General features: G+C 47.2%; 1 protein-coding gene across 4 annotated transcripts in view; it reads right to left on the bottom strand.

Annotated features, from left to right (window-relative positions):
• The window catches only part of DPP6 (dipeptidyl peptidase like 6), an 825076-nt gene that overhangs the window by 49162 nt on the left and 751420 nt on the right, over positions 1 to 24494 (bottom strand). For all 4 annotated transcript variants that reach the window (XM_038559795.1, XM_038559792.1, XM_038559793.1 and 1 more), the window contains exons 13-16: positions 22568 to 22675; positions 20516 to 20607; positions 19682 to 19729; positions 17921 to 18039 (exon numbers count right to left, since the gene is read on the bottom strand). In XM_038559795.1, the coding sequence (XP_038415723.1) occupies positions 17921 to 18039; positions 19682 to 19729; positions 20516 to 20607; positions 22568 to 22675 (367 nt within the window). The remainder of the gene's footprint in view (positions 1 to 17920; positions 18040 to 19681; positions 19730 to 20515; positions 20608 to 22567; positions 22676 to 24494) is intronic.

The raw sequence follows: 24494 nt of genomic DNA, 5'->3' as shown, positions 1-24494 counted from the left end.
CTTGGTCTACAGACACAGCATTGCACTACCTGCCTCTGCTGTCACATGGCATCTTCTGTCTCCTGTGTCTGTCTCTTTCTCTCTTCTTATAAGGACACCAGTCATTGGATTAAGGGCCCACCCTATTCCAGGAGGACTTCATCTCAATTAATTACATATACAGCAATCCTATTGCCAAAAAAAGTCACATTCGAAAGTACTGGGGGTTAGGACTTCAGTATATTTTTTGGAGGGCGGGGGTGAAATTCAATGCACAATAGGGACCTAGAGGTAGGTCTTGCTTTCTTGTCAGAAAAGCCGCATACCCTACACACTGACCCTGTTTGCATAAGGCATTCCCTCCTTCCCCTCCCCCAAAGAAACTTTCTCATATCCATGTTACTTAGCTTAATTTTGAGATTCCCCAAGGCCAGTGACAAGGCACAGATGCAGGTCACCATCAGAACAAACTCCCTCTGGGCACTTGTGCCCTGTGGCAGTTATGCTGAGTGTGCTCTCCTTGGAATCCTGCTGTGACTATATATAGACAATGGCTCCAAATCACATAAAAGAAAAAAGGGGCTCTTCTGTTTCCAGGTCCACAAATGATGATCATTTTTGCAATGGCTACAAAAACTTTATTTTGGTTAAAAGCATAGTGTTCATCTTGTCTGAGCTCACTCATGTAAAACCACGTGATCCCAGTTTCTGAGCCGTGGTCTCCTCACATGTAAAATGTGGACAGCTATGCCCTTTATAAGGACTAAATGAAGTAGATGTTCTTTGCAGTTCTTGGTCATTGCAAGAGTGAAATAGATGGAAGATGTTATTAATAATTATTAATAATGTATACAGCCTTTAGTAGCAACTGGGAATTCAAGGGAGACAGAAGTTTGATGCTATGCTTAAGATCTGAGGGTAGTGTGGGGGTTTGGCTGCCCAGGCAAAGTAATATTTATCATCTGCATGTTTCTTCATTTTGTTACAATTCGGAAACAGTTGAGGTGGTCTATCTGGGGTGAGGACAGACTGCTCTGAGGACAGACTCCCTCTTGCCATCAGTATGAAGATGTGCACACCTTCCACGCCATATACAAAAGTTCAGATCCTGACCCAGATCTTCAATATCCACTTCTGCTAACCATGAAGACCACAATCAACTGCTTCTTATACCCAGAAAGTAAATAAAAATCCTTTATCTACAGATGTAGTCTGTGATAAAGTTTGGTCATTTTGGCCTAGTTTTTGCACAAAATAGAAGCGCAATAGCTATTAATAACTGACAGGCCAGGGCCTGATCTTGGAGACCCGGGATCCAGTCCCATGTCGGGCTCCCTGCATGGAGCCTGCTTCTCCCTCTGCCTGTGTCTCTGCCTCTCTCTCTCTCTCTCTGTCTCTCATAAATAAATAAAATCTTTAAAAAAAATAACTGACTTCTATGTAAATTCTCATCACCAGTCATCAGAAACAAGAGGTAGAACTACTCCCCACTATTACAGGGAAAAGGTGACAATAGTTGAAGGCCCCACCTCTCAGGTATGAGTCAGACCTAGGGCAACAACAGTAATATCATCATCGACACCATCATCATCATCAACACCATCATCATCATCATAGTCATCAATAGCACTGTCATCAGTATCATCAACAATAACATCATTAACAATGAATAATGGAACCACTGTCATCAATAGCACCATCATCAACAATGTCATCATTATCACAATCACATCGCCATTATCACCATCATTATAATCATCAATAACAGCATCATCATCATCATCATCATCAATAATATCATCAATGATGGAAAACAGCAATATTATAAGAAGCAACACCATCATCATCACCATTATCACCATCATAATCATTAATAATATTGTCATCATCCTCAACATCATTAACAATGAATAGCAGAACCATTGTCATCAATATCATCATCAACGTCATCACCATCACAATCACATCACCAATGATCACCATCATCATAGTTATCAATAACACTGTCATCATCATCATCAACAATAACATCATCCATTCCACCACCACTAGGTTCTGCTACGAGGGCTTTGTGAATAACAAATAAGTTAATGTTTATCACAACCCTAACAGGCAGGTACTATTATCTCAGTTTCATAGCTAAGGCAGCCAAGGCACAAGGAAGCCACTTCCTGTTGCTTCCTCCTTGGTGAAGGTCCACCTGCTCTTCTTCCTCCCCATTTTTACCAGTTACCAAATGCTTTGTTTCCTGGCTACCTACAGCATTTATAGTCTTTCTCAAGTAATTTGCTACATTCTGCCCTTTATTGTTCTCCAGCTCAGGGTGTTTGTCTTCTTGAGAGTAAGCTCTATGATGTGGGTGATGTAGCCCATCCCAGCTGAGGCTCTTGCTGGCTCCCTTCCCCTGCTTGTTCCATAGATGGGTGTCACGAATGGTTAATGTCACTAGACCTTGGGCTACTTGAGGGCAGGGCCCTCAAGAGCCCATCACCTGCCTAACCTACAGTTGGTATCTGGTAGATAGTGAGCACTGGAGAAAGACCTCTTTCTTGGTTTGGATGACTGTTTGTGGCCCCCACTGGGTGGTGGACAGATTCAGGACAGGTGGTGTGATTTACACACTGAAGCGGGCAGCAGACTCTGGGAAGTGACCCATACTGCACCAACCCCACAGCAGGCCCAGAAAGACAGGTACTAACATGCAGGGCTGCAGTGCCCTCTTGTGTCTAGAGCTTCACTAGGGCTCAGTATACATGTCTGTGGAGGGAGCATTTGAGGAAAACCATCAGCAAAAATGTTAGTCTGTTCCCGTGCACAAGAGATAGCAAGAGTGGTATTCACGGGCACCTGGAGAATTCAGGTGTGGAAAAAATCCTGATTCTAGCCCTGCTTGGGCCCCTAATTAACTATGTGCTTTTGGATAAGATGTATAAAGGGTCTTAACATTTTTACCTGAAAAATGGGTGGTGGCTCTGCTACTGAGAAAGAAAACAGTGAACTGGACTTTTAGAGGAGGCTTCAGGTCCTAAATCTATGAATTTTTGTTAGGTAGAGTCTCACCACACATCCGTGACTTCCCCAAGGTCAAGGACGACGCCTTATTCAAATAAATACAGTCAGTTCCAGCAAAGTTCTTAGCACACAGAGGATTACCTGGTCCTCCCACCCCCCTGCACACATCTCAGTAATGGCACTAATCACATGAAATGACATTTCTGGTAAGGGTACTCCTCCCCTCAACACAAGTGCCTCAAGGCTGGACCTCCAATTATTTGATTCCTTAGCACCTTAAGGCATACAGCAGCTGCTTGATAATTGTATTGGATTAAGGTGAAAAGGTGAAAGGTGAAAGGTGAAAGGCAAGGTGAAAGTCAGAACCTGTCTTAAGGACATGAGGCAGAGGGTGAAGGTGCTGCTCCCTGACATTCTAATGATTCTATTGAGAAATAAACCAGGCAGGATGGATATTACTGTTTCTGAATTCCTTAGATTCATGTCCAGGTAGGGACTGACAGCAACAAAGTATACAATAGGTGGCTTTTTAAAAGGTGGTTTAGAGCACTTTATTATCATCCAATAGCTGTCTAATGTGATCTAGTACCTTCTTTTGGGAAAAAAATTAGTGGAAGTGAAAGCAAATATAACATTTAGCCAGATGTCTCGGCTCATTTTTCTTTGAATATGACTGTTTACGAACAGGGATGATCCTACTTTGTCTCCTTGGGAGAGAAAAAAGTTGCTGACTTCTTTGGCACCACATTTCCTGAAGATAGTGCTTTGTAAGAAGTGTTGCTCCTTTTTTGAAAATTTTTTTGATCCTCTCTGCCTTTGCCCCACCTTCTGCTGCCATTTTGGCTCTTTTGTTGTTGGACAGCATTGAAGTAGACAACTGCTGTTCCATGTTTGAGGTATTAAACTCTCCACTATACTGAGTGCGGAATGTACAGGATTGGGATCACCTACAATTTAAATGATTACTGTAGCTCCCATTCTTATAATTAGCATGCATTTACATGTTGGATATGGGATAAACTCCTAATTGTAGGTCTCTTGTTGACTCATTTTTGTAACAGCAACTCATCATTAGCACGCAAATCTAATGGTAGATTTGCATCTACTACCATTAGTAGTAGGAGTAGTAAGATGAGTGGCCCAAACCACCATCTTGTATATTCTCACACAAACATGATCCATTTTGTTTGTGAACCTATGTAACTGGTGTGCATGAAATGGACAAAACTTCTGGGAATGAAAATGTGTCTTCTGAGCTTTGTCATTCCCCTTTTTCCTTAGTAAATCTTCCAGGTTTCTTTCTTTTCTTTTCTTTTCTTTTCTTTTCTTTCTTTTCTTTTCTTTTCTTTTCTTTTCTTTTCTTTCTTTTCTTTTCTATTCTTTTCTTTTCTTTTTTTCCTTCTCCTTCTCCTTCTCCTTCTCTTCTCCTTCTCCTTCTTCTTCTTCTTTTTTTTGGTTCTTGCTTTGGGTACATTGTGCCAAGCACACAAAACTTTCCATGGCCAGCCATTATGTTAATTGGGACACATGTGAGAAGAATGGTGTTCACAGAAACACCAGTATGGTGGCCAGATGGCATGGGGTCTGGTGCTGCTGCTACTACTGACTGGCTCTGTGGTTTACCTAAGTCATTAACAGCTCTGTGCCTTGGTTTCCTCAGCAATAAAGCAAGAAAAGTGGAATTAGCTATCACTATGGTTCGTTTTGGGATAACTTTCTTTTTTCCTCCCATGAATCAATGCTTCAAGTCAATGATGGCAGGCACTGACTGTGCCAAAGAGCTTCCTGAAGCAGCAAAGAAAGATCAATTTATGGTTAGCTGAGTAAGTGATAAATACCTTACATCTTTGACGACTATTTATGTATGGTCTAATGGGAAGAATTTGCTAATATAAAAACGGTCTTATTCAACCGCGTTGGACAGTATGAAGTAAGTACAAGTACTTTCTAAATATTCCTACAGATCAGTTTTAAAAATTATCATGGATTCATGAGTGTTCAGGGTTGGATCCTTGAGTCTTAAACATATCCACTTCTCTTATGGCTTGCCTCTGGCTATTTAAGCTTTGGTTATTCAGTGCTAACCAAGAGGGAACCTCATAATTGGGACCAAAATCCAATAAGAAACTCCCCTTGGCCATCCAGTGTATTGGTTCGAGTAGATGTCAGAGGCCGGTCACCTGTGGTTCAGATATCCCCTGCTAATGCTTTGCTTAGCCAAAAGGAACATGTTTCAAATTTTAGTTGGTTTCCAACATTCAGAAATTTGATTTTTATATAAAAATACGAGTTTTTAAGCTCTGTTGAAATATTTTAAGATCAGAAACCAGTTTCTGAATGGTGACAACTGACTGGAGTTGAGGAGCAGCTGTTCTTTTCAGACTCGTGATGTTCTCTCCACCCCTCCCATATGCCCCACCACTCCCCGTTATAATCTGCATAGTGGGATTCACTCACAGACTTTCCCTCCCTGTGCCACCAAGCATCTATGTATGCAAGTGTTCTCTTCAACAGTGAGGAAGGGAAGGAGCAGAAACTCATGGCCAGAGAAACATCTGGTCTCCCTTATTCCTTTTCTTTTCCACTAGCATCAGTAATTAAGTTTAGGATTGATTCTTTTCATGTCTTATCTAAAATGGAAACTTTTGTTGGGAGCCAGCTATACATTTCCAATCTAATACTTGTAATTCATCTCTACCAGGCAATTAATGTCCCCTGGTTTAAAACAAAAACAGCACCTACTGTTAGAACATGGGTGGGAGAGATGGATAGATACTTTGCTGGTGGTCAAAATATGCCAGCAGTATGGTTTAGGGTGAGGATTCTTTCAGTCCAGTGCCAACACTTCCTTATCTCCACCTATAAAACAAAGTTTTCACTAATAACCTCTAGATGGAAAAATAAAATTGACTTTGTCCAAGGATCTTTTTTAAGAGAATAATCCAGATTATGAACGAGGCTCTGACATGATCAGAGAACTGTTCCAAGGCATCACGTCCTGTTCAAGGCATCATGGGGTGAGGCAGAGGCAGCAAAGTACAGCTTACCCTGGACAGTCGAGGTGTGACTTCCTGAGATTCACTGGCTGTTGGTGAATCTCATAAATGCCATATCCCATTAGCTGACAATCATCACGTTTTTAAAAAAGACAACTGAATAAAATGTGCCTAATACGAGATTTTGACGTCACAGATCCAATGGATTTTGGTGATGGGATACAGAATGCACTTCAGATCTCTCCATGTGTTCAGTATTGAACTGTATGTGGCCAGAGATACCAGATGTTTGGAGAAGGTGCCGAATCTGCCTGAATGCTGGGAGTTTCCCTATAATTGCGCTACTGCATCTGCATTAGAAAAGAACAATCACCAACTCTTACGCTGGCAAGAATATAAGGTCATAGAGTCCCCCAAAACTCCAAGGGTTCCTCCCAAGACATCTCCATCACTGGCCACATAGTTTCTACCTGGAGAGCTCCTAGGAAGAACTTCTACTGTATGTATATTCAGGGCATGTAGAGTTACAACCATAGGATGATGCTTATAACCCTTCATGGCTTTTCTGGGTTACAGACACTGTTCCCTAAAACTTCATCCACAGGCCTTAGTGCTTCTCTCTGAAGAAACATGTAAAGTCTGCTAAAAAGGTCTATCATGACTTGGAAAATTCATTCAGACCAATCTAGTGCATGTAAAAATATGATTTAAAATTGCATATTGCATTTTTAAAAAATATTTTATTTATTTGAGGGAGAGAGATAATGAGAGAGAGCATAGCAGGGAGGAGAGGGAGAAGCAGACTCCTCGCTGAGCAGGGGGCTCGATGAGGGGCTCCATCGCAGGACTCCAAGATCATGACCTGAGCCAAAGGCAGAACCTTAACAAACCGAGTCACCCAGATGCTCCTCTGCATTATTTTTATGTTGGAATCCTCTTTCCTTATTTACAACATTTCTGCCTAAAAAAGGAACTCTGTAAGCGCACTTCTATGAGTGATGGCAGGAAATAATGTCTTAAAGAATATTTTGGTTTTCCACATCATGAGAGGTAGCTTCCACAACACCTTAAGAAGGGCACATGAGTTCTTTTCTGGGAAGTTCTAGAGTAGAATTATGACTTTGAATTCAGTCTATGTTGGCCTCCAAGTATATTTAGTGTAGCTTTTATTTATTCCTTCAAAAAATACTTATTTATTGAGACTATGTATTGTATTGCACTATGTATTGTTCCAGGTACTGCTATGCACTATGTCTTGTTCCAGGTACTGGGCTCAAAGTGGTGGGTAAGACAAAGTCCCTGCACTCACTGAACTGACATTCTATGGGCAAGACAGGGCACCGAAACACATCTGCAAAAATATCAGCAACAGGAGTGAGATGTGCTAAGGGGAAACTGAGGCCAAGTGAGGGGACAGAGAGCACCAAGAAGGTTGGGACAGGTCGAGCAAATGTGAGCAGAAATGTGCTGGGATGGATGGTCCATGGGCTTGGACTGGTCTCCACGTCTCCTATACACGTGGTGCCCATCACTGCCCCAGAGCACCACTGGGCTCACTGAGCATTCACGTGTCAACTCCACACATATTCAGGCTGTGATATGGTTTCTGTATAGATGCCAACGAAAGAGGTCCTGCCTTTGGGGAGTTTAGTGCCCAGGAGGGAGAGATGCAAGACACAACAGCATGAAAGAGGCAAGAAATGCTCTCAGAGACCCGAAGACAGAGACTAAGAGGATGGATCAGAGAAAGTTCATGGGCTTGGACACTGGAGGTTGTGAGACATCTAACAGGTCGAGAATGGGTGGGTGGATAGTTTTATAGGTAGCGAAATAACATTAGGAACTTCTCAGACATCTCTTCCAGCAGTGGCTTTAAAACAGAAGCACAGCAAGTGAGAGTGTGGCTGGGATCTTGTGCTGCTGAAGCTGGTGGATTCGAGGCTGTCACTTTGACCTGCATTCTCGAATCAATCAGTTCCAAATTTACTATTTATCAAGACAGTCTCAGTGACTTCTTGGATTGATCTGCAAAGCCCATTCTATACTTCTGAACTAATAAAATATAATGCCAATACGACATCATTTTTATCTGTTTTGTGTAGTGAAGTCCCTTTAACACTGCCCTTGACAAGGGGCGGCCAAGGCTGCTAACCATGCTTGAGGATCTCTGGCCTGACTGCAGGCTCCCTCCGGAGCTCGAGGAGCAGTGTGAGGTCTGTCTGTCAGTCAGCTGGCCAGCTGTTACCCTCTCATATATGATGGGCATCTGCCCCCGGTCTGTGGCAAACAGGATTTAAAGCAGGTAAGAAAGATATAAATGCAGAGATAAAAATAAAACTAGCTTAAAATGGATAGGTGGGAAAAGTAGAACAATGTAAAAATAAAGATCAAAAAAAAAAAAAAAAGAGAGAGAGAGAGAGAGAAGACATCCAGGAAACAGGTTAGAATGTCAAGTGCGTGCTCTGGGGACCTACATTGTGGGCCATATGCCTCCCTTGGAGCTCTCCAGCAGCCAGCACAAGGGATCTACAAGTATTTTCTGCCCCCTTCCCTGTGTGCGCTGCCTCTTTGCTCTATGGATGGCGTCCTTGGCTGTGCATAAGCTTTTCCGTGTCACGAAGTCCCACTTGTTTATTTTGGGTTTTGTTGCCTGTGCTTTGGGTGTCATGTCCATGAAATCACCGTCAAGACCAACATCGTGAAAACTTCCGCCGTTTGTTCTTCTAGGGGTTTTACAGGGCCGGGTCTTTTTTTTTTAATTTTTTATTTATTTATGATAGTCACACAGAGAGAGAGAGAGAGAGAGAGGCAGAGACATAGGCAGAGGGAGAAGCAGGCTCCATGCATCAGGAGCTCGACGTGGGATTCGATTCCGGGTCTCCAAGATCGCGCCCTGGGCCAAAGGCAGGCGCCAAACCGCTGCGCCACCCAGGGATCCCTACAGAGCCAGGTCTTATGCTTAAATCTTTAATCCATTTTGAATTGTGTGTGTGTGTGTGTGTGTGTGTGTATGTATGTGCACTATTGGTGGGAATGCAAAGTGGTGCAGCCACTGTGGAAACAGTATGAAAGTTCCTCCAAAAATTAAAAAAATAGAATTACTATCTGATCCAGTATTCCACTTCTTGAGGATTTATTCAAAGACTACAAAAACACACGCACCTCTGTTTATGGCAGCATTATTTTCAATACCAAGTTATAAAAGAGGCCCAAGTGTACATGGATGGATGAATAGATAAAGAAGATGGAATGGAATGTTACACACAGTGGAATGTTAAAGAATGAAATCTTGTCATTTGCAATGACGTGGATGGATCTAGAGCCTATTATACTAAGTGAAATAAGTCAGAGAAAGACAAATGTCACATGATTTCACTCATATGTGGGATGTAAGAAACAAAACAAATGAACAGAGACAAATGAAAAAGACAAAATGAAAATGAGACAAACCATGAAACAGACTCTTAACTACAGAGAACACACTTATGGTCACCAGAGGGGTGACGGTTGGAGGGGAGGGGGGAAAATAGGTGAGGAGGATTAAGAGCACACTCATCAGGACAGGCACTGAGTAATGTAGACAACTGCTGAATCACTATATTGAACACTTGAAGCTAATAAAACACTGCATGTTAATTATACCGGAATTAAAATTAATAGCTTAATTTTTAAAAAAGAGATAAAATAATAAACTGACTCAACAAAACATATGCCCTTTCCTAAATTTTTTTAGTTTAAAAGAAAAACTGAATAGAGGGGTCATTATAAGCCTCACCCTTGCCAACACTTGTTGTTTCTTGTGTTTCTGATTTTAGTCATTCTGACAGATGTGAGGTGATGCCTCATTGTGGTTTTGATTTGTATTTCCCTGATGATGAGTGATGTTGAGCACCTTTTCATGTGTCTGTTGGCCATCTGGATGTCTTCTTTGGAGAACTGTCTATTCATGTCTTCTGCCCATTTTTAACTGGGTCGTTTTTTGGGTGTTGAGTTGTATCAATTCTTTATATATTTTGGATACTAACCCTTTATCAGACATGCCATTTGAAAACATCTCTCATTTTGTAGGTTGTCTTTTAGTTTCATTGACTGTTTTTACTTTTCTTTTTTTCCTGGTAATCATGTCCTTCATCAATCACACTATATATCCTAGGCTTTGGCTTTCACTCTAAATGTGATCTGTTTCTATTTACTCTTCAATGTTTTGTCTGCTGGTAGCCCCTTTCTCAGTGACACAGTGGTGCTATTTATTTTTTGATTTTATATTTCTTCTACCATTAATGTAGAAAAGAGAGAAATGTAAGTGCTCAGGAAGCCATTCTGAAGAAAAATACACTTTAGGAAATGTGATGTGGTGGTCAGGAGCAAAGTGGCTGGTTGGAGAGACAGCTTGAAGGAAACTTGACCCGTATAGGCTCTTACTTGCTGGAGTTGGGACAGTGGCATGAAAGGAGAGTGTGGGTCATAGAGCTGTTATTGCACTGAGTGATATTATTTATTGTCAATGGACATTTCAAAGAGAACATTTTCAGGAAATACTTCCCATTTTGCAGGAAAGTACCCTGTTACGTGGTGCTGGCATGGCTTACACACTTGCCTGATGATGGAGAAGGCATCATGTGGGAAACTGAGAAGTTTCCCTCCCAAGGGAGATACTTGTTTGGTTGTTACTGAGGAGCAACAGGGCTCCTAGTGAGTGATTTGCTTAGAGTCTGGTAGCATTTACTGATGAGTTTAGCATTTTCCAAAGTATTCATGTAAATTATACTATGATATTACCTGCCCTGAGAATCCCTCTCCTTGTTCTTGGTACCCACAGCCTCAAAGGGAGTAGCTCCAAATGTTTGAGAGTTTAAACAGATGTTCTTCCTCATAAACACACCAGCAATGCTCCAAGGAGTCTCAAACTTGGTTCCAAACATACACTTGGACAAACTCAAAATTAGAAAGGGCAGCCTAGGTTAATGCCTTGGAAACTTGGTGTAAGAGATGTCTAGGGGATTTGGTAGCTCGTAGAAGCAAACCATGTACTTTTCCCTTTCCAAATCTTGTTGCAGGGGATTGATACCAACCTATACGTCTGAAGCTAATAATATAGTTTTATCAATGAGGATACAGATTATTTATTATTTTTCTAGCCCTGGCCCATTATTTATAGTTATTTGAAATAATTTCAATGAAGGAGAATATTTAATGCCTACATCGGGCCAGGGTGGAAGAGGGTACATCTGCTTAGAAATGTACACTGAAGGAGTGGGTATGAACCAGCCAGCATTAGCCCTGGGCCATTTTGGAGGGATCTAAAGCTATCTTCTCCTCATTCTAAAAGATGTATGACTAACAGCTGTGCTTCAGTTAGAAACCTTGGGCAACAAGCTTCCCTCGAGAAAATTTCTGTAGTGGTGTCTAGATTAGTAGGCATTTCCATTGCTTCCAGTGACAGGTATGTGGCATGTGGGCACCACCTCCTGCCTCACTGCTGCGTGTGGCAGACATGACCAACCAATCGTTCATGACGTTCTCTCTCACTGAGCTTGGACTTGGCCAAAGTATCCTTCGAGTCCACAGCACTGCAGCCAGTGACTTCCAGTGAAGTGGGGTCGGCCTGTGAGCCTGACTCCTATTTTTCATCCCTGCCCTTCATGGCTTTGTTTTGACTAAAACTCAGGGAGAACTAACATAACACCTCAGTGTGCATTTCCTCCCTCAGTTACAACCCCCAGGGTCAGGATGTGGTATCTGGGAATCTGGGAATCTGACAGAGTAAAGGCAGAGGGGAAATGGCACAGAGAGAGAAATTACCCAGGGCTGAAGTTAGAACACATGGTTCCTTCCTAAGTTCTGCCAAAAAATGGCTATGGAGGGCCCCTTTGGTATATGTACTCCTGAAACCACCAGGTTCTTCAATTCCATGCCTAACAAAGGGGTGACTTAAGGTTCTGTGATTTGGCAATCACAGTCACTTCTAGAACTTTCTACCCTGCTAATGAAAGGGCAGATCCAGGGCTTCCAGCCCAGTGTGGTATAAGATGATCATTCACATTTGGAAACAGTGAGTAAGGGATTTGCTTTGTTAATTTTGCAGAAGTGAACCATCTGTAGTATTAGCCTCATGTTCTAGACGCCGAGTCAGTAGCTGGTGGACATCCAAGACACTCTTCATTGATTACTAAGATGACAATGATGATGATGGTGACTGTGGTCACAACAATATTACTTGTCATTTATTACACATTTGCTATGCATCGGACACCATGCTAAGCACTCTACACTCATTATCTCCATCAATCCTGATAACACCTTTGTGAGACAGGTAGTGTTGCTGCCCTAATTTTCAAAATGAGGAAATGGAGGGTTTAGCAAGGCCAGCCAGTGTGCCCAAGTCACAAAGCTAGTGTGGAGGAGCCCAGCTTGTAGCTAGGTCTGTCTGATTCCATCCTTCACTGCTCTCTGTTTCTGTGATTTCTCTCACTTGATGGCCCCGAGAGTGATGACAAAGCCCCAAGCATTTCATAGAACAGTAACTAGGAAAGAGTCACTTGCTTTACTTTAAGCTTACGTCATCATATTTTGTTTCAGTTTGACTTCAAGAGAGAGAAGTTTGGCTTGATAAATTAAGTGTCTGAATCTATGGTCAAATGTCTTAACCATCGAGAAGTAGCTCCTAAATCACAACACTGTAGGGGGCTGGAGGCCAGAACTGCAGCAGGACTCATAACACAGGCTGTTCCATTTTTCACTCAGAACAGGAAGAAAAGCTCTAGTTCCATCCTGGGTTCCAAGAAAAAGAAGTTCATTCATTAATTAAAAAATAATAATAAAACTGTTTTGGTGGGCGGCCCCGGTGGTGCAGCGGTTTAGCGCCGCCTGCAGCCCAGGGCGTGATCCTGGAGACCCGGGGTCGAGTCCCACATCAGGCTCCTTGCATGGAGCCTGCTTCTCCCTCTGCCTGTGTCTCTGCCTCTCTCTCTCTCTCTCTCTCTCTCTCTCTCTCATAAATAAATAAATAAATCTTAAAAAAAAAAACTGTTTTGGTATGGAACAGTAAATGCCTGCTTCATGCACAGGTCCCGTTTTCCTGGTGGAGTTTAGGTGTTTTTAGAAATAGGACTATGTCCTTCTGACAAACTCGAAGGAAATGAATCATGCTTGTGGGATTCACTTTGAAGAGAAAAATCCAATTCTCTAAACAGAGGCTATGATTGTAAAACTCAAATTATGTAAACGGGGTGCTTTGATTCAGTTGCTCAGTGGCTCTCGGAGTTGAATTCAGCTGGGGAGGAGGAAACCTTAACAACTTTTCAAAGCTCCACGTGATGTGAGTATTCATTTTGCCTTCTGACATGGAAGAAGAATTTCTGGAGAAAACATACACTTCTGCTATCATGCCTGTCTTATTTTCCAAAAATATGATTTAGATCCCAGTGCTTTCATCAGCAGCCCCTCTCATTCCTTCTAGAATGTGGCTAAGCCATTAGGATCAGTCTCTGTCACAAAGTCTAATGTGGCTGCCCTTAAATTTGTGTCCCTGAGAAAAATAGCAACAGAATTTCTTCTCTTTCTTACACAAGAAGGTGCTTTGGGTCACACAAGGGAGGTGTTGTGGGTTAACTGTGTCCTCCCCAAAAGATATGTTGCAGTCCTAACCCCAGTCCCTGTGTAGGTGACCTTATCTGGAAATAGGGCTTTGGAAATGTGATCAAGTTAAGAAGAAGTTGACTAGAGTAAGGTGACTCCTCACCCACAGCAGGTGTCCTTACAAGGAGAGAGAGATTAGGGCCCAGAGACCCAGGGAGAAGGCCACATGCCTACGGAGGCCAAGATCGGGGTGGTGCCTCTACAGGCCTGGGAACACCGAGGATTGCGGCAGCCCCAGAAGCTGGAGAGAGAGGCACAAAACCGGTCCCCTCTCAGAGTCTCCAGGAGCCATCAGCCCTGCAGACAACTTGCTTTCAGACTTCTGGCCTCCAGAATGGTGAGAGAATCCATGTCTGTTGCTCTAAGCCCACCCAGCTTGTGGTAATTTGCTATGGCAGCCCCAGGAAATGAATACAGAAGGTGTGAGTACTTTTTTCCTTAAACATGATCTTGGGGTTGTCCAAGGCTCGAAGGTGGATGTCATAGCTCTGCAAGGAGCACAGCCAGGCTTCTGAGCAGGTGCCCCAGGACAGCTGAGGAACAGTGACAGTGAATAAAAATCAACCCTTGCCTCAAGAAAGCTCTGGGGAAGGTACAGGTGCTCACCGAGCGATCAGAGACAAAGCACCGAAGTGTGAGACAGTCTGTTCAGCGTGTGGAACTCTAAGATCTCTTTGTGTTATAGCAGAAACTGCAAGGAATCAGAAATGGGAATATAAACATAAAACATAAAGAATGTACTTCTCAAATGGTGAAGAGCTGAACAAATATTAGGTATTTCTATCATCATCCATCTTACAGGGTCTGTGAGAAGACCAGTAAGTGTATAAGCCAAAACCTTGGTGATATTTCTGGGAAAACCATTATAAAATGTTACATCCTAACAGTATTTTGGATGCATCTGGCTTCACTGCCAAACCCTAGAGATCTGGAGAGAAATCTAAACATCTATATATTAAATAGGTGGGTGAATTTCCACAAGGTTCTACTGTATCTGGTGTTCCTCATGCATGTACGCAGTGATCACCTGAATCCCTGTCTTGTAGATATGAATACTGGCACAGGTGGAAGGGGCCTCACTAGGTTGGGAGTGGATGTGAGCATTGCAGACATGACTCTTTACCTACGCTATTTTAACCTATTGTGTGCAAAAGTATAAAAAATAATTTATGCCTTTAAAATTTTTTACATAATAAAAATTCTTAAATGAATTAGAATGGCGCTGGGTGGCTCAGTCAGTTAAGTGTCTGCCTTTGGCTCAGCTCATAATCCCGGGGTCCTGGGATCAGGCCACACGTCAGGCTCCCTGCTCAGTGGGGAGTCTGCTTCGCCTTCTGCCCCTTCCCCACTCCTGTGGTTACTTGCTCTCTCTCTCTCTCTCTCTCTCTCTCTCTCTCTCCCCCCCCTCTGGTAAATAAATAAAATCTTTTAAAAAAAGAGTGATAAAGAATTATAGAAATGACAAGCCTTGAGCAGGCACAGAATAAATGTTAAGGAAGCATCAGAGCAGACAGCACAGGATAATTAGCCTAAGGAAAAGGACTGTGATGATGAGGGTGGAGGTTACCCGTATGCCAGGGGAAGGATAATACACCAAAGGCCTAGTTACACAGCAGCGCTCACTGCAGACAAATGATGAGTGACAATCAGCTGGGATGGAGCTCCCAGGCCAAACACTGTCATGTAGGTTAAGGGGACAGGGCCACAGCAGACGACCTTACTAGAACCCATCACAATGGAAGGTGCACAGGTCGCAATTTCACAATCCTACCCTATGGTCCCCAGCCTGGTGGACTCCTGAGGTGTCACGGCCTGTGGCTGCTCTGACTGAGCATTTGCTTTGCATGGTCAGTTCCAGCCTGTCCTAGTTCTAAACCCCCGGACTACAGCCTCCTCCTCCTCCGGCCAAACTGAATGGTTCACAACTCCCTGCGCCAGGGCCAAGCCGCTGTGAATGTGGAGCATTCACAGATTTCCCCTCCCCTAAATCCCCGAGAACCTCTAATGTCATCACATTTTCCTCAGCCCAAATGGGAAGGATTTTTTGTTGTTGTGACATCTTAGGGGCCACATCACTGCACCCAGCGCTGCAAGAGTGGAGAAGGAAAGCCCCTAGAGCTAAGAGTGGGGACGTTATTTTGGTCAGAGGTTTATAGGCGTCTCCAAAGCAGCTTTGGGGTGTCAAAGAAAGACACAGGGGAAGAAGTTTAATACATGCTTCTGTGGGCTACACATTTGAGTCTACTTTAATCTCTGCTGAGAAATACGAGGTAAATAGAATTATTGAGACTTAGTTTTGGTTGTTTAATTGGACTTCTTCAATGCATGTCTCTGCTGGACAGGTGGGGGCTCACAGGTGGGGGAGACCCTCCACGTGATCTCAGTGCTCCTCTGGATGGACAGGGACTCACAGGCCAGGGGGACCCTCCACGTGATCTCAGTGCTCCTCTTCCTCTTCCTCTCTCCTGGTTACTGCACTTCACACTCTGACTCATGCCCTCACCTCATCTGAAGTGCCACCTCATCCATGAGGATTGATCCTTCTTCCCCAACACCCCCAAGCGATCGATGCTCAGATAGTAGTCACTGTCTCCTGAAGCCTCACCCCACGGCAGGTAGCTGCACATTGGTGGTAGACAGTGGAGGCTGCTTGGCATCTGACCACAGGACCCTGACTAGCTTTTGTGGTGGCCAAATCCCTCCTCACCATGCCCTGGGTCTGAAGGTTGGCTGTTCTTGTCTTTGTACATTTACGTCATTTTAGAGAATCCCTTTTTAAAAATGAGGTTTTGATTAGGTTTTGGGGTGGACAAGGTTAATGTGGGCATTCAAGTTACTTAGCCAGAAAATAGGTTATCATAAATGAAGTATTTACAGAGATATTTTGTAGACAAGAGGGCTAGTGTATGCTACCCTTAAGATGAGGCAACGCACTAAATATTTAAATGGATTTTAAATGACGTATCCTTGTCTGGGATGTTCTTTGGATTCCCTTTTGATTTCTCCCTTCTGTATTTTATCAGGACATTTCTGTGTTTTTAAGTTCCTTCCTTCTCCTGGAGACAAGACTGTGGATGTTGGATTGGGTGGCTCCCATCAGGCTGTCGTCTCAGCTCCTGGTGGTGTGGGCTCTGCCGCATAAACTTCCACATTTTCCCAAGTTGTAAGTTCCTAAAGATCTTGCTATGGGGCGGCAGGTGTCGCTGGCCTTGTATCCAGGAGACCTCAACACTGGTCCCTGTGCATCACGACTCACCAGGAGTCAGGGATCCACCAACCTCCTGTCCATTAACGAAGTGGACTGATGCTCGGGTTCTTTCCTGCTCTGGCCCCGTGACGTCAGCCCCTGGCTGTCTGCGTCCAGCACGCACAGGACAGAGGAGTCTGGTGCAGTAACCTTTGAGGGGTTTAAGGGGGCTAAAGTATTTCAGAGGCCCCCCATGTGTTTCTCCATTACCTTGGGAGAACGTCTGGGGCTGAGCCTGTGGTGGTCGAGGGGCTGAGTCATCCTGTTGTAAGGCTTTTCAAGATTTTCAAGACACTCATAAAAAGGATGAGCAGCTGGCAGAGGCTAACAAAGACAGTGCTCTAGCAAAATCTCCTCATTCTCCACCCACAACTTGCAGGACTAAATTGTTCCTGCCCTGGCCGGTTCCTCCTGGGATGTGTTCTTGTCCTCCGAGGTGATCTCAGCGGCTCTTCCTGGACACATACTTTGTAACCACCATACTTATTAGCACTTACTTTTTCATGGGTTCATACCTTATCCATCTGAGATATGAGGACAAGAAGCAAAGATACTGGTTTGTTCACCATGGGATGTGCCTGTGTGTGCTGACAGGTGTGTTCAGGAACTTTCTGGGATAAATTATCCACAAATTAAGTCACAGGTGAATAATTTTTTTTCCTGTCTGAGACTTCTTTTATATCACCTCCATCCTCACATATGCATACATAGAAGTTGATCTTTGAAACTCCTTTATTACGTTTATAAATAGCCTAGGTTCATCAAGGTGTGAGAGCTTACCCTCCTGCTTCCCAGAACTGCTTGCAGGAAGTGCACATGACCTTTAGGATTAAGTGGCACAGCATCTGTGGACACTGGTGGGCTGTAAAAACCCTCAGGGAGGGTGGGAGACCAACACTGCACCCGACCTACTCACGGGAGCCCTAGCCAGCTATTGGGCGGGCGCCCCCCTGACCTGGGATGTGCTCCTGCCATAGCCTCCCCGGCCAGCAGGTGCACCTGCCCACCGTGTCAGTGGCACTGAACTCGAAGCAGTCCTGCCACTTACCTTCACACTTGAGCAGGAAGAAATCTGCGCTGTGGCTGAAGGACGCGCTGAAGTAGGTACAGTTCTCCACCAGGTCACAGGACAGGCACTGCCTGTTGAAGTTGCCCACTGTGTTGGCGCTGGGGGAGTGAAGACAGCGCAGCATGAGCCAACGGATGAGCTGCAAGCCCCCAGCTCAGCCCTACAGGCAGCTGGCTGCTTTCCTCCCACAGGTGCCTCTGGGTTCCCTGACGCTGCCTGCTGGACCTCTCTCCTGTCTCCCTGGGAATGCCTCCGAATCCTCTGCTCTGTTATCACCCTCCTGTTCCCAACATGGAAGAGCTCGCGGTGCTCCTGCTCTACTGGTGCACACTCGGTCACCTGTGCACCTGTGCTTCTATCTGGGCCCATTTGACCCAGCATGAGGGGGCACTGTGCTTGGTGCTCTTATCTAGGACTTTGCACCCAGGCCCTTTGGAGAACAGGAGATGGCTTTCCGAATCTCAGGATTCTCTCAGAGGGCCCGGCACCAGTCAGGAGCCCCAGGGATGTGGGCTGGACCAAACTCTGGCTGCTCCGGGGCTGGTCCCCCCGCAGAGTTACACAGAGAGGTGGTGCTTCTCGCTCGGCGGGGCCAGGGGTGCAGGAACCCCAGGACCACCCTGATCAAGCACAATTTCATGCCAAGAAGGCCTGAATGTGTTTCCAAAAAGGAAGCTATGGCAGAGTCCTGGCACACACCTGGAGGGAGTCCCTGCCTGAGCACCATGCAGGGGAAGCGTCCATGCTAAGCCCAGGTCCCACAAGAAAGCTGTCTATAGGGCAGAGGATGGTTTGTGCCACAGGACGGCCTTCAAGCATATGCATAGGGCAGAGAGAAAGGGCAGGTGGCCTGCCTTGGTCACCTTCCCTTCTGTGGGTGACAGGACAGATGGAAGTTATCCTGGCGGACCGGCATGACTACAGGGAGAAGTGAACCTGTGACCCCATGGATTTGCCGGAGTTTTCTTCCCTCTGAAAGGACTCCCCTGAGCCGCCCTTTTACACCCTCAGCATACGCCCTGGGGGTGGGGGGACACACTGGTCCACCTGCCCGACAGGGCTTCTCCGGGTCCTTGCCACGGGGAGGGGAGCTGGCGTCGGCTCCATCCAGACTGTGAGTCACCCTCTCGGGCCCTAGGTGTGCAAGTAGCCCACAGCCAGCTGCCACCTCCTCCTAGTCTGGAAAGCATCAAGGAGGGAAGTTGCCCTATGTCCACCTCCGGGGATCCTGCCTCAGAGCCTGACACGTGCTCTAGGGGGAATAGTCTCTGAGGCAGATGGCAGGACTCAACCCTGAAGAGGACAGGCCCTGGGAGAAGTTTCCGTCCCAGGATTCAGACGGCTCCCTGCTCCGCCTTCTCTGAGGTTCTGAACTGACCGCGGTCCCGGCAGGTCGGCCACGATGACTAGATGCGGCCTCCTCCCCACCCGGCCTCCAGCACCACCTGACCAGACCTGTCTTCCACCAACCCTCAACTCATATTTGGAGAGCCGAGAGACGGAAAGACCACCGTTGACCAACACAAGAAAGCGAGGCAGGGAGCTTGTTTGACAAAAGCAGAAAAAGAAAATAAAGCCTCAAATACGGTGGTCTCCACAGGTCTTGCCCTTGGGCTCAGGGACTGTACAGAGACACCCCATGGAGGGTTTGCGTGGTGCCTCCCCTACCCCTTGGAGCTCGGGGCGAGCTGACCCAGCCACTGCCCTGCCAAGGTGAGCCCCGGGGGGCCCCCCACGTACCTGTAGAGCTGCCGCCTCCGGGGCAGATCTTCGGTGCTCAGGAAGTAGCTGCAAAGACCAGGCCAACAGGGATTAGTGGGCTCCGGGGGGGCTTGCTCTGTGTGCACACATTTCCTGGGGACTTCTGTCCGTGCAGGTACACGAGGTGCATGGGGACAGGACCAATCCTCTGGCTCAGGCCCAGCGCCCTGGGCATGTGCATGTGGGCAGGGAGAGCCATACACCTGCTGCCAGGGCTCTGTGGGGCTGGAGAGGGGGGTGGGCGGTGGGGTAGGGCTGGGGGTCAGGATGGTGGTGGCATGGCCCCTGATTCAGGTGGGGAATTTCTCTACAAGACTGTTAGCCCCAGGAGGGCTAGGACCCGTCCAGGTAATCCCGTAGAGCTTCATGACGTCAGGGGCGTGCTTTTCACCAGCCACTGGGAGCGTGGGTGGGAATGTGGACTCTGGTGGTGGGATCAGGGGAGGGCCAGGCCTCTACCCTCTGAGCCGAGTCCTAGTCCCCCAATACCATCTGAGTAGCTGCAGTCAGTGACTTAATCTCTCTCTGTCTCAGTGGACTTGTGTTTGGACCAGGGAAGTAGTAAAGCACCCATGGGGCTGCCGTGTGGAATGAGATGATGCACCTGAGGCACTGTGCACGGTGCCTGGAGCCCACTGACAGCAAACAGACGGCCACCCCGACTCTCCCCACGAGCTGGCTGCTCAGCTACCTCTGATCAGAGTCTGGCGATTTTGGAAGTGGGGCCCTTGAGAAACCAGACCCAGCGAGACCCGTCTGCCGGGAAGTAGAGGCCGCGTCTTGCAGCGGTGGCCGGCCCTGGGCCCTACTCACATCTTATCCCGCTTCTCGTCATAGGACAGGATCTTGGTCACATCCCAGTCTCCAGAGGTGATGGACTGTATGTTGTCATTGCTGCTGTTGGGCTGGAACACAGATAGGACATGGGGGTGCTGGCAAGCCCGGCCCACGCTTACACTACAGGCCCAGCGTCGCAGGGTGGGGAGCCTCTCCGTGGGGGTGCCATCTGCCCTCCACCACCCCTGCCCCGCCTTCTCCCCAGAGGGGGGCTTGGATCCAGCCCAGCTCCAGAGCCTCAGTGACCCCCCCAGGCCCCAGCCCTTTCCCCTTCCCTGAATGTTGGCAACACAGAGACCAGCAGAGTCCCTGTCGCCCGGTATGGTGCTGGCCAGTGCCTCCAACCACGACACAGGTGTCAGAGAGACATCAGTGCTGCATGGGCTGCCGAGGATCCTCTTTAAAATCTGTCAATGTCATTAGTGGAGTCATTGTTATGGGGAGACTGGGAGGGAAGAGAAGTATGGGGAAAGGGAGGAAACAGGGCCAGAAAACAGAGGGAAGGAAGGGAAGAAAGGGAAGGAAGGGAAGGGGAGAAGGAGGAGGGGAGAGAGGAGGGAGGGGAAGAGGGAGAGGAGAGAGGGGAGAGGAGGAAAGAGGGGGAGGAGGGTAGAGAGGAGGGGGAGGGGAAGGAGAAGGGGAGGGAGGAGGAGGGAGGAGGGAGTGGAGGATACCTGTCTGTCATTCTCTGCCATGATTTACAAGGATGGTCTGAGGGGGTCTTACTGAGGGTCTTACTTTCTCCCCAGTAGGTAATCCTGACAATAAACATGAAGGAGGGAGGCTCGGCCATCTCGGGGGGGGGGGGGGGCATATGATCTGGAAGGGCACGTGGAAGAGGCGGGGTGAGTGGCAGGTGCCGAGGGAGGAGGTGGGAATGGGCTGGTGAGTGAGTCAGGTGGGGCCTGTGGGGTCCGGGGAGAAGGGGGAGCCTGCGGGGGGCAGGGGTTCTGGAGGGCGGGGGCTGGGGGCTCCCGGGGGGCCCGCCTGGGCACAGGCCCTGTCCTGCAGGACTGTTTCGGGGGCTCAGTAATGCCGATCACGCACATGAACTCAGGGCGAGGCCGAATCAAACAGGAAGGGCCTGGGGGCGGGTCCGGTGGTGGTAGTGGGGTGCTGGAGCCCGAGCACACCTGGGTCACCCCCACCCTCCACTCCCTCGGTGGGGGCCCCTTGGTGGGCTTCTTCTGAAACCCCCTCCCGGCCCCACCTGAACACCAGCCTTCTACTTACTGGCCATGGAAGGTTGTCGCTGGCTATTTGGAATCAAATCTTATTCACCTATCCTGGCTCCCAAATGACCTAAGCTGCTTCAGAAATGGGATCCACACCCGGAAGATGAGGGTTGCGGTCACGGAGCTGCCATGCCCTCTCTCCACCTTCTGGCTAAGGGCCGAGGTCCCTGAAAACTCAGTGCCAGGGGAGCATCTGAGCCGCAGGTGGGCAGCTCCCCTGGGGTGACCGTTCCCGGACAAACGGCATTCACCCGGCTCTCGGCTCTTTTTTTTTTTTTTTTATTAAGGATTTTATCATTTTTTTAAGAGGGAGAGAGAGTGAGCATGAACAGGGGAAGTAGCAGAGGGAGAAGCAGGCTCCCCACTGAGCAGGGAGCCTGATGCAGGACCCTGGGATCACAACCTGAGGGCTGCATATGAAGGCAGTGGGCCCCCGGCCCTGGGGTTGGGGGTGAGGGGACAGCCCAGCCAGTGGGGAGGAAGGGTTGAGGGCACAGGATTGTTGGTCAAAGTCATAGACCTGAGTCCTCGGGTCCTACAGCCTCCTGTGACATTGTCAGCAGTGTCATCGTCATATCTCTGAGCCATCACAGAAAGGGCTAACTCAACCCCCTGCCCTGAGCAAGACCCCTGGACTTTGCGAGGGCCCCTTCCTGCCCTGCCTTCAGGAACCTACTTTCCCGTTCCTGACCTGGGGCTCACCCCGGGGTCCTTGCAGATGCCAAGGGTCCTCAGAGCACTTGCCACCAGGGGCTGTCACCAGCACAACAGTTTCAGAAACTGTCATGATTACCTGGGACGAGGACACGGTGATGTGATAAAATTTTCCTTGTCCCCCCTGTGGGATGGCTCGGACGAAGAAGAACTTCCGGCCATCCTTGGAGAACACCGGCTCTTCATTCTGGGGATGAAAGCAAAGGATTAACGTCTACAAAAAAAAAAAAAAAAAGTTTCATTCTGTCTTAAAGAGGTTTATCACGATGAAATACATTTGGAGATGCATTTTTAAAAAAGATTTTATTTATTTATTCATGAGAGACAGAGAGAGAGAGAGAGAGAGAGAGAGAGAGAGAGGCAGAGACCAGGCAGAGGGAGAAGTAGGCTCCACGCAGGGAGCCCAATGTGGGACTCAATCCCGGGACCCTGGGATCACGCCCTGAGCTGAAGGCAGATGCTCAACCACTGAACCACCCAGCTGTCCCTTGAAATGGATTTTCTATGTAATTTCTGATGAGAGACACAGTGGAAAGAATAAATGGTGTGTGGGGGCCTTTGCTCTCCTTGGGAATCACCAAACTTTCCACCTCCAGGGAGAAGAGGAAGATCGAGGAATAAGCAGAGGCAGACAGAAGGACATCCCTTCGTCTATGGAGCGTCAACAGAGTGGACCTGTGTGCACAGGCTCACGGGAAGGGCTGGGCAGCACCTGCTGTCTCTGGGGAAGGAATTCCAGACTGGATTTAAAGCTGAGGCCTGCAGAGTGCTGCCCCCATGTCTGCGCGGGCCCCCAACACCGCGCAGCGCGGCTCAGCCCCACCCGCCCTGGGGCCTAGCTGCAGCCTCAACATGGAAAAGGCATTTTGCTACAGCAGCACCCCGGTATCTCTGCAGCTCCAGCTTGGAAGTTTCCATCCGTGAACGCCAATTAGTTGGCTACGATATATATTTTCTGATTCAAGGAGCTCCACGCTAATGCAGGCTGAGAACAAATGGTAAATAGGCCCCAGCTGGCGCCGGGAGCGCACATTTCCCGGCAATGAGTGACTGCATACACGCAAATGCGATGTGCCCAGAGAAATAAACTAACATGTGATTAAAATGACATTTAATCTTCATGAATATTTGCAATAAAATGAAACCTTTAATCTGCAAATATTTATTTTTCTATTTAGAGCTGGCAGCGTGGTATTTAAAAGCGGGGGAACGGGAAAACGAGCGGTGACTGGCTTTTTCAACGTACTTCTATTTGCCAACTGCAGGGCAGATACTGCAATACTGCCTCGGTTTTCTGAGGGAAACGTTTGCACTTTTGGCAGAGAAAAATACTCTGAATATAGGTAATAAATCATTAATTCCGGCCAGACGCTTTGCTTTCACACTGAGAAGGCCCCTCACCATTTGATGTCATCTTTACACGGACCAGGGAGCGTGCCGCACCAGCCCCAAGCCTCTCGGAGACCCTGTTTCTTGGGCAGTAAATGTATTCTCGGTGAGAGAGTGCGATGGTTTTTGAGAAGGGGCCCCAGGTGTTAATCCCACCTCTGGCCCTCATGGGTTTTGGGGGAACGTTCTAGTCTCTCTGGGTAGGACAGGGAGCCCACACCACTTGGTGAAGCAGGTTGGTGAAGGAGGAGTCCTTCTCATTGGGGAGAGACTCTTCATGAGCATTTGTAGCCCATCTGCCAGTTCCTTCCAGAGAGTGGTTTTGGTATGCTCACCTTGCCCGATCTCCCAGCCTGGAATTTGAAATCACAAAACCAAAACTCTGGTGAAAGAAGAAAGACTATCAGATGTTGGCCCATTAGACCAACTCTTCAACCAGAGGATGGGTTCCAGAGCTTTACGGAAAATCCCTGTGGATCAGCATCAGGGCTGATGTTGTGAGGTCTCGGGTGGTGATGGCATGTGCGTATGTGGGAGGAGGAGCAGGGCCTCTAGAATATTTCCAGGACAGAGAGAACTGGGTGGGCCTCCACTCATGGGACACATACATGTTCGCC

The sequence above is a fragment of the Canis lupus genome, chromosome 16 (genome assembly GCF_011100685.1).
Source record: "Canis lupus familiaris isolate Mischka breed German Shepherd chromosome 16, alternate assembly UU_Cfam_GSD_1.0, whole genome shotgun sequence".
NCBI lineage: Eukaryota > Metazoa > Chordata > Mammalia > Carnivora > Canidae > Canis > Canis lupus.
The sequence above is the reverse complement of the archived record's forward strand: the minus strand, read 5'-3'. Positions and strand labels throughout refer to the sequence as shown.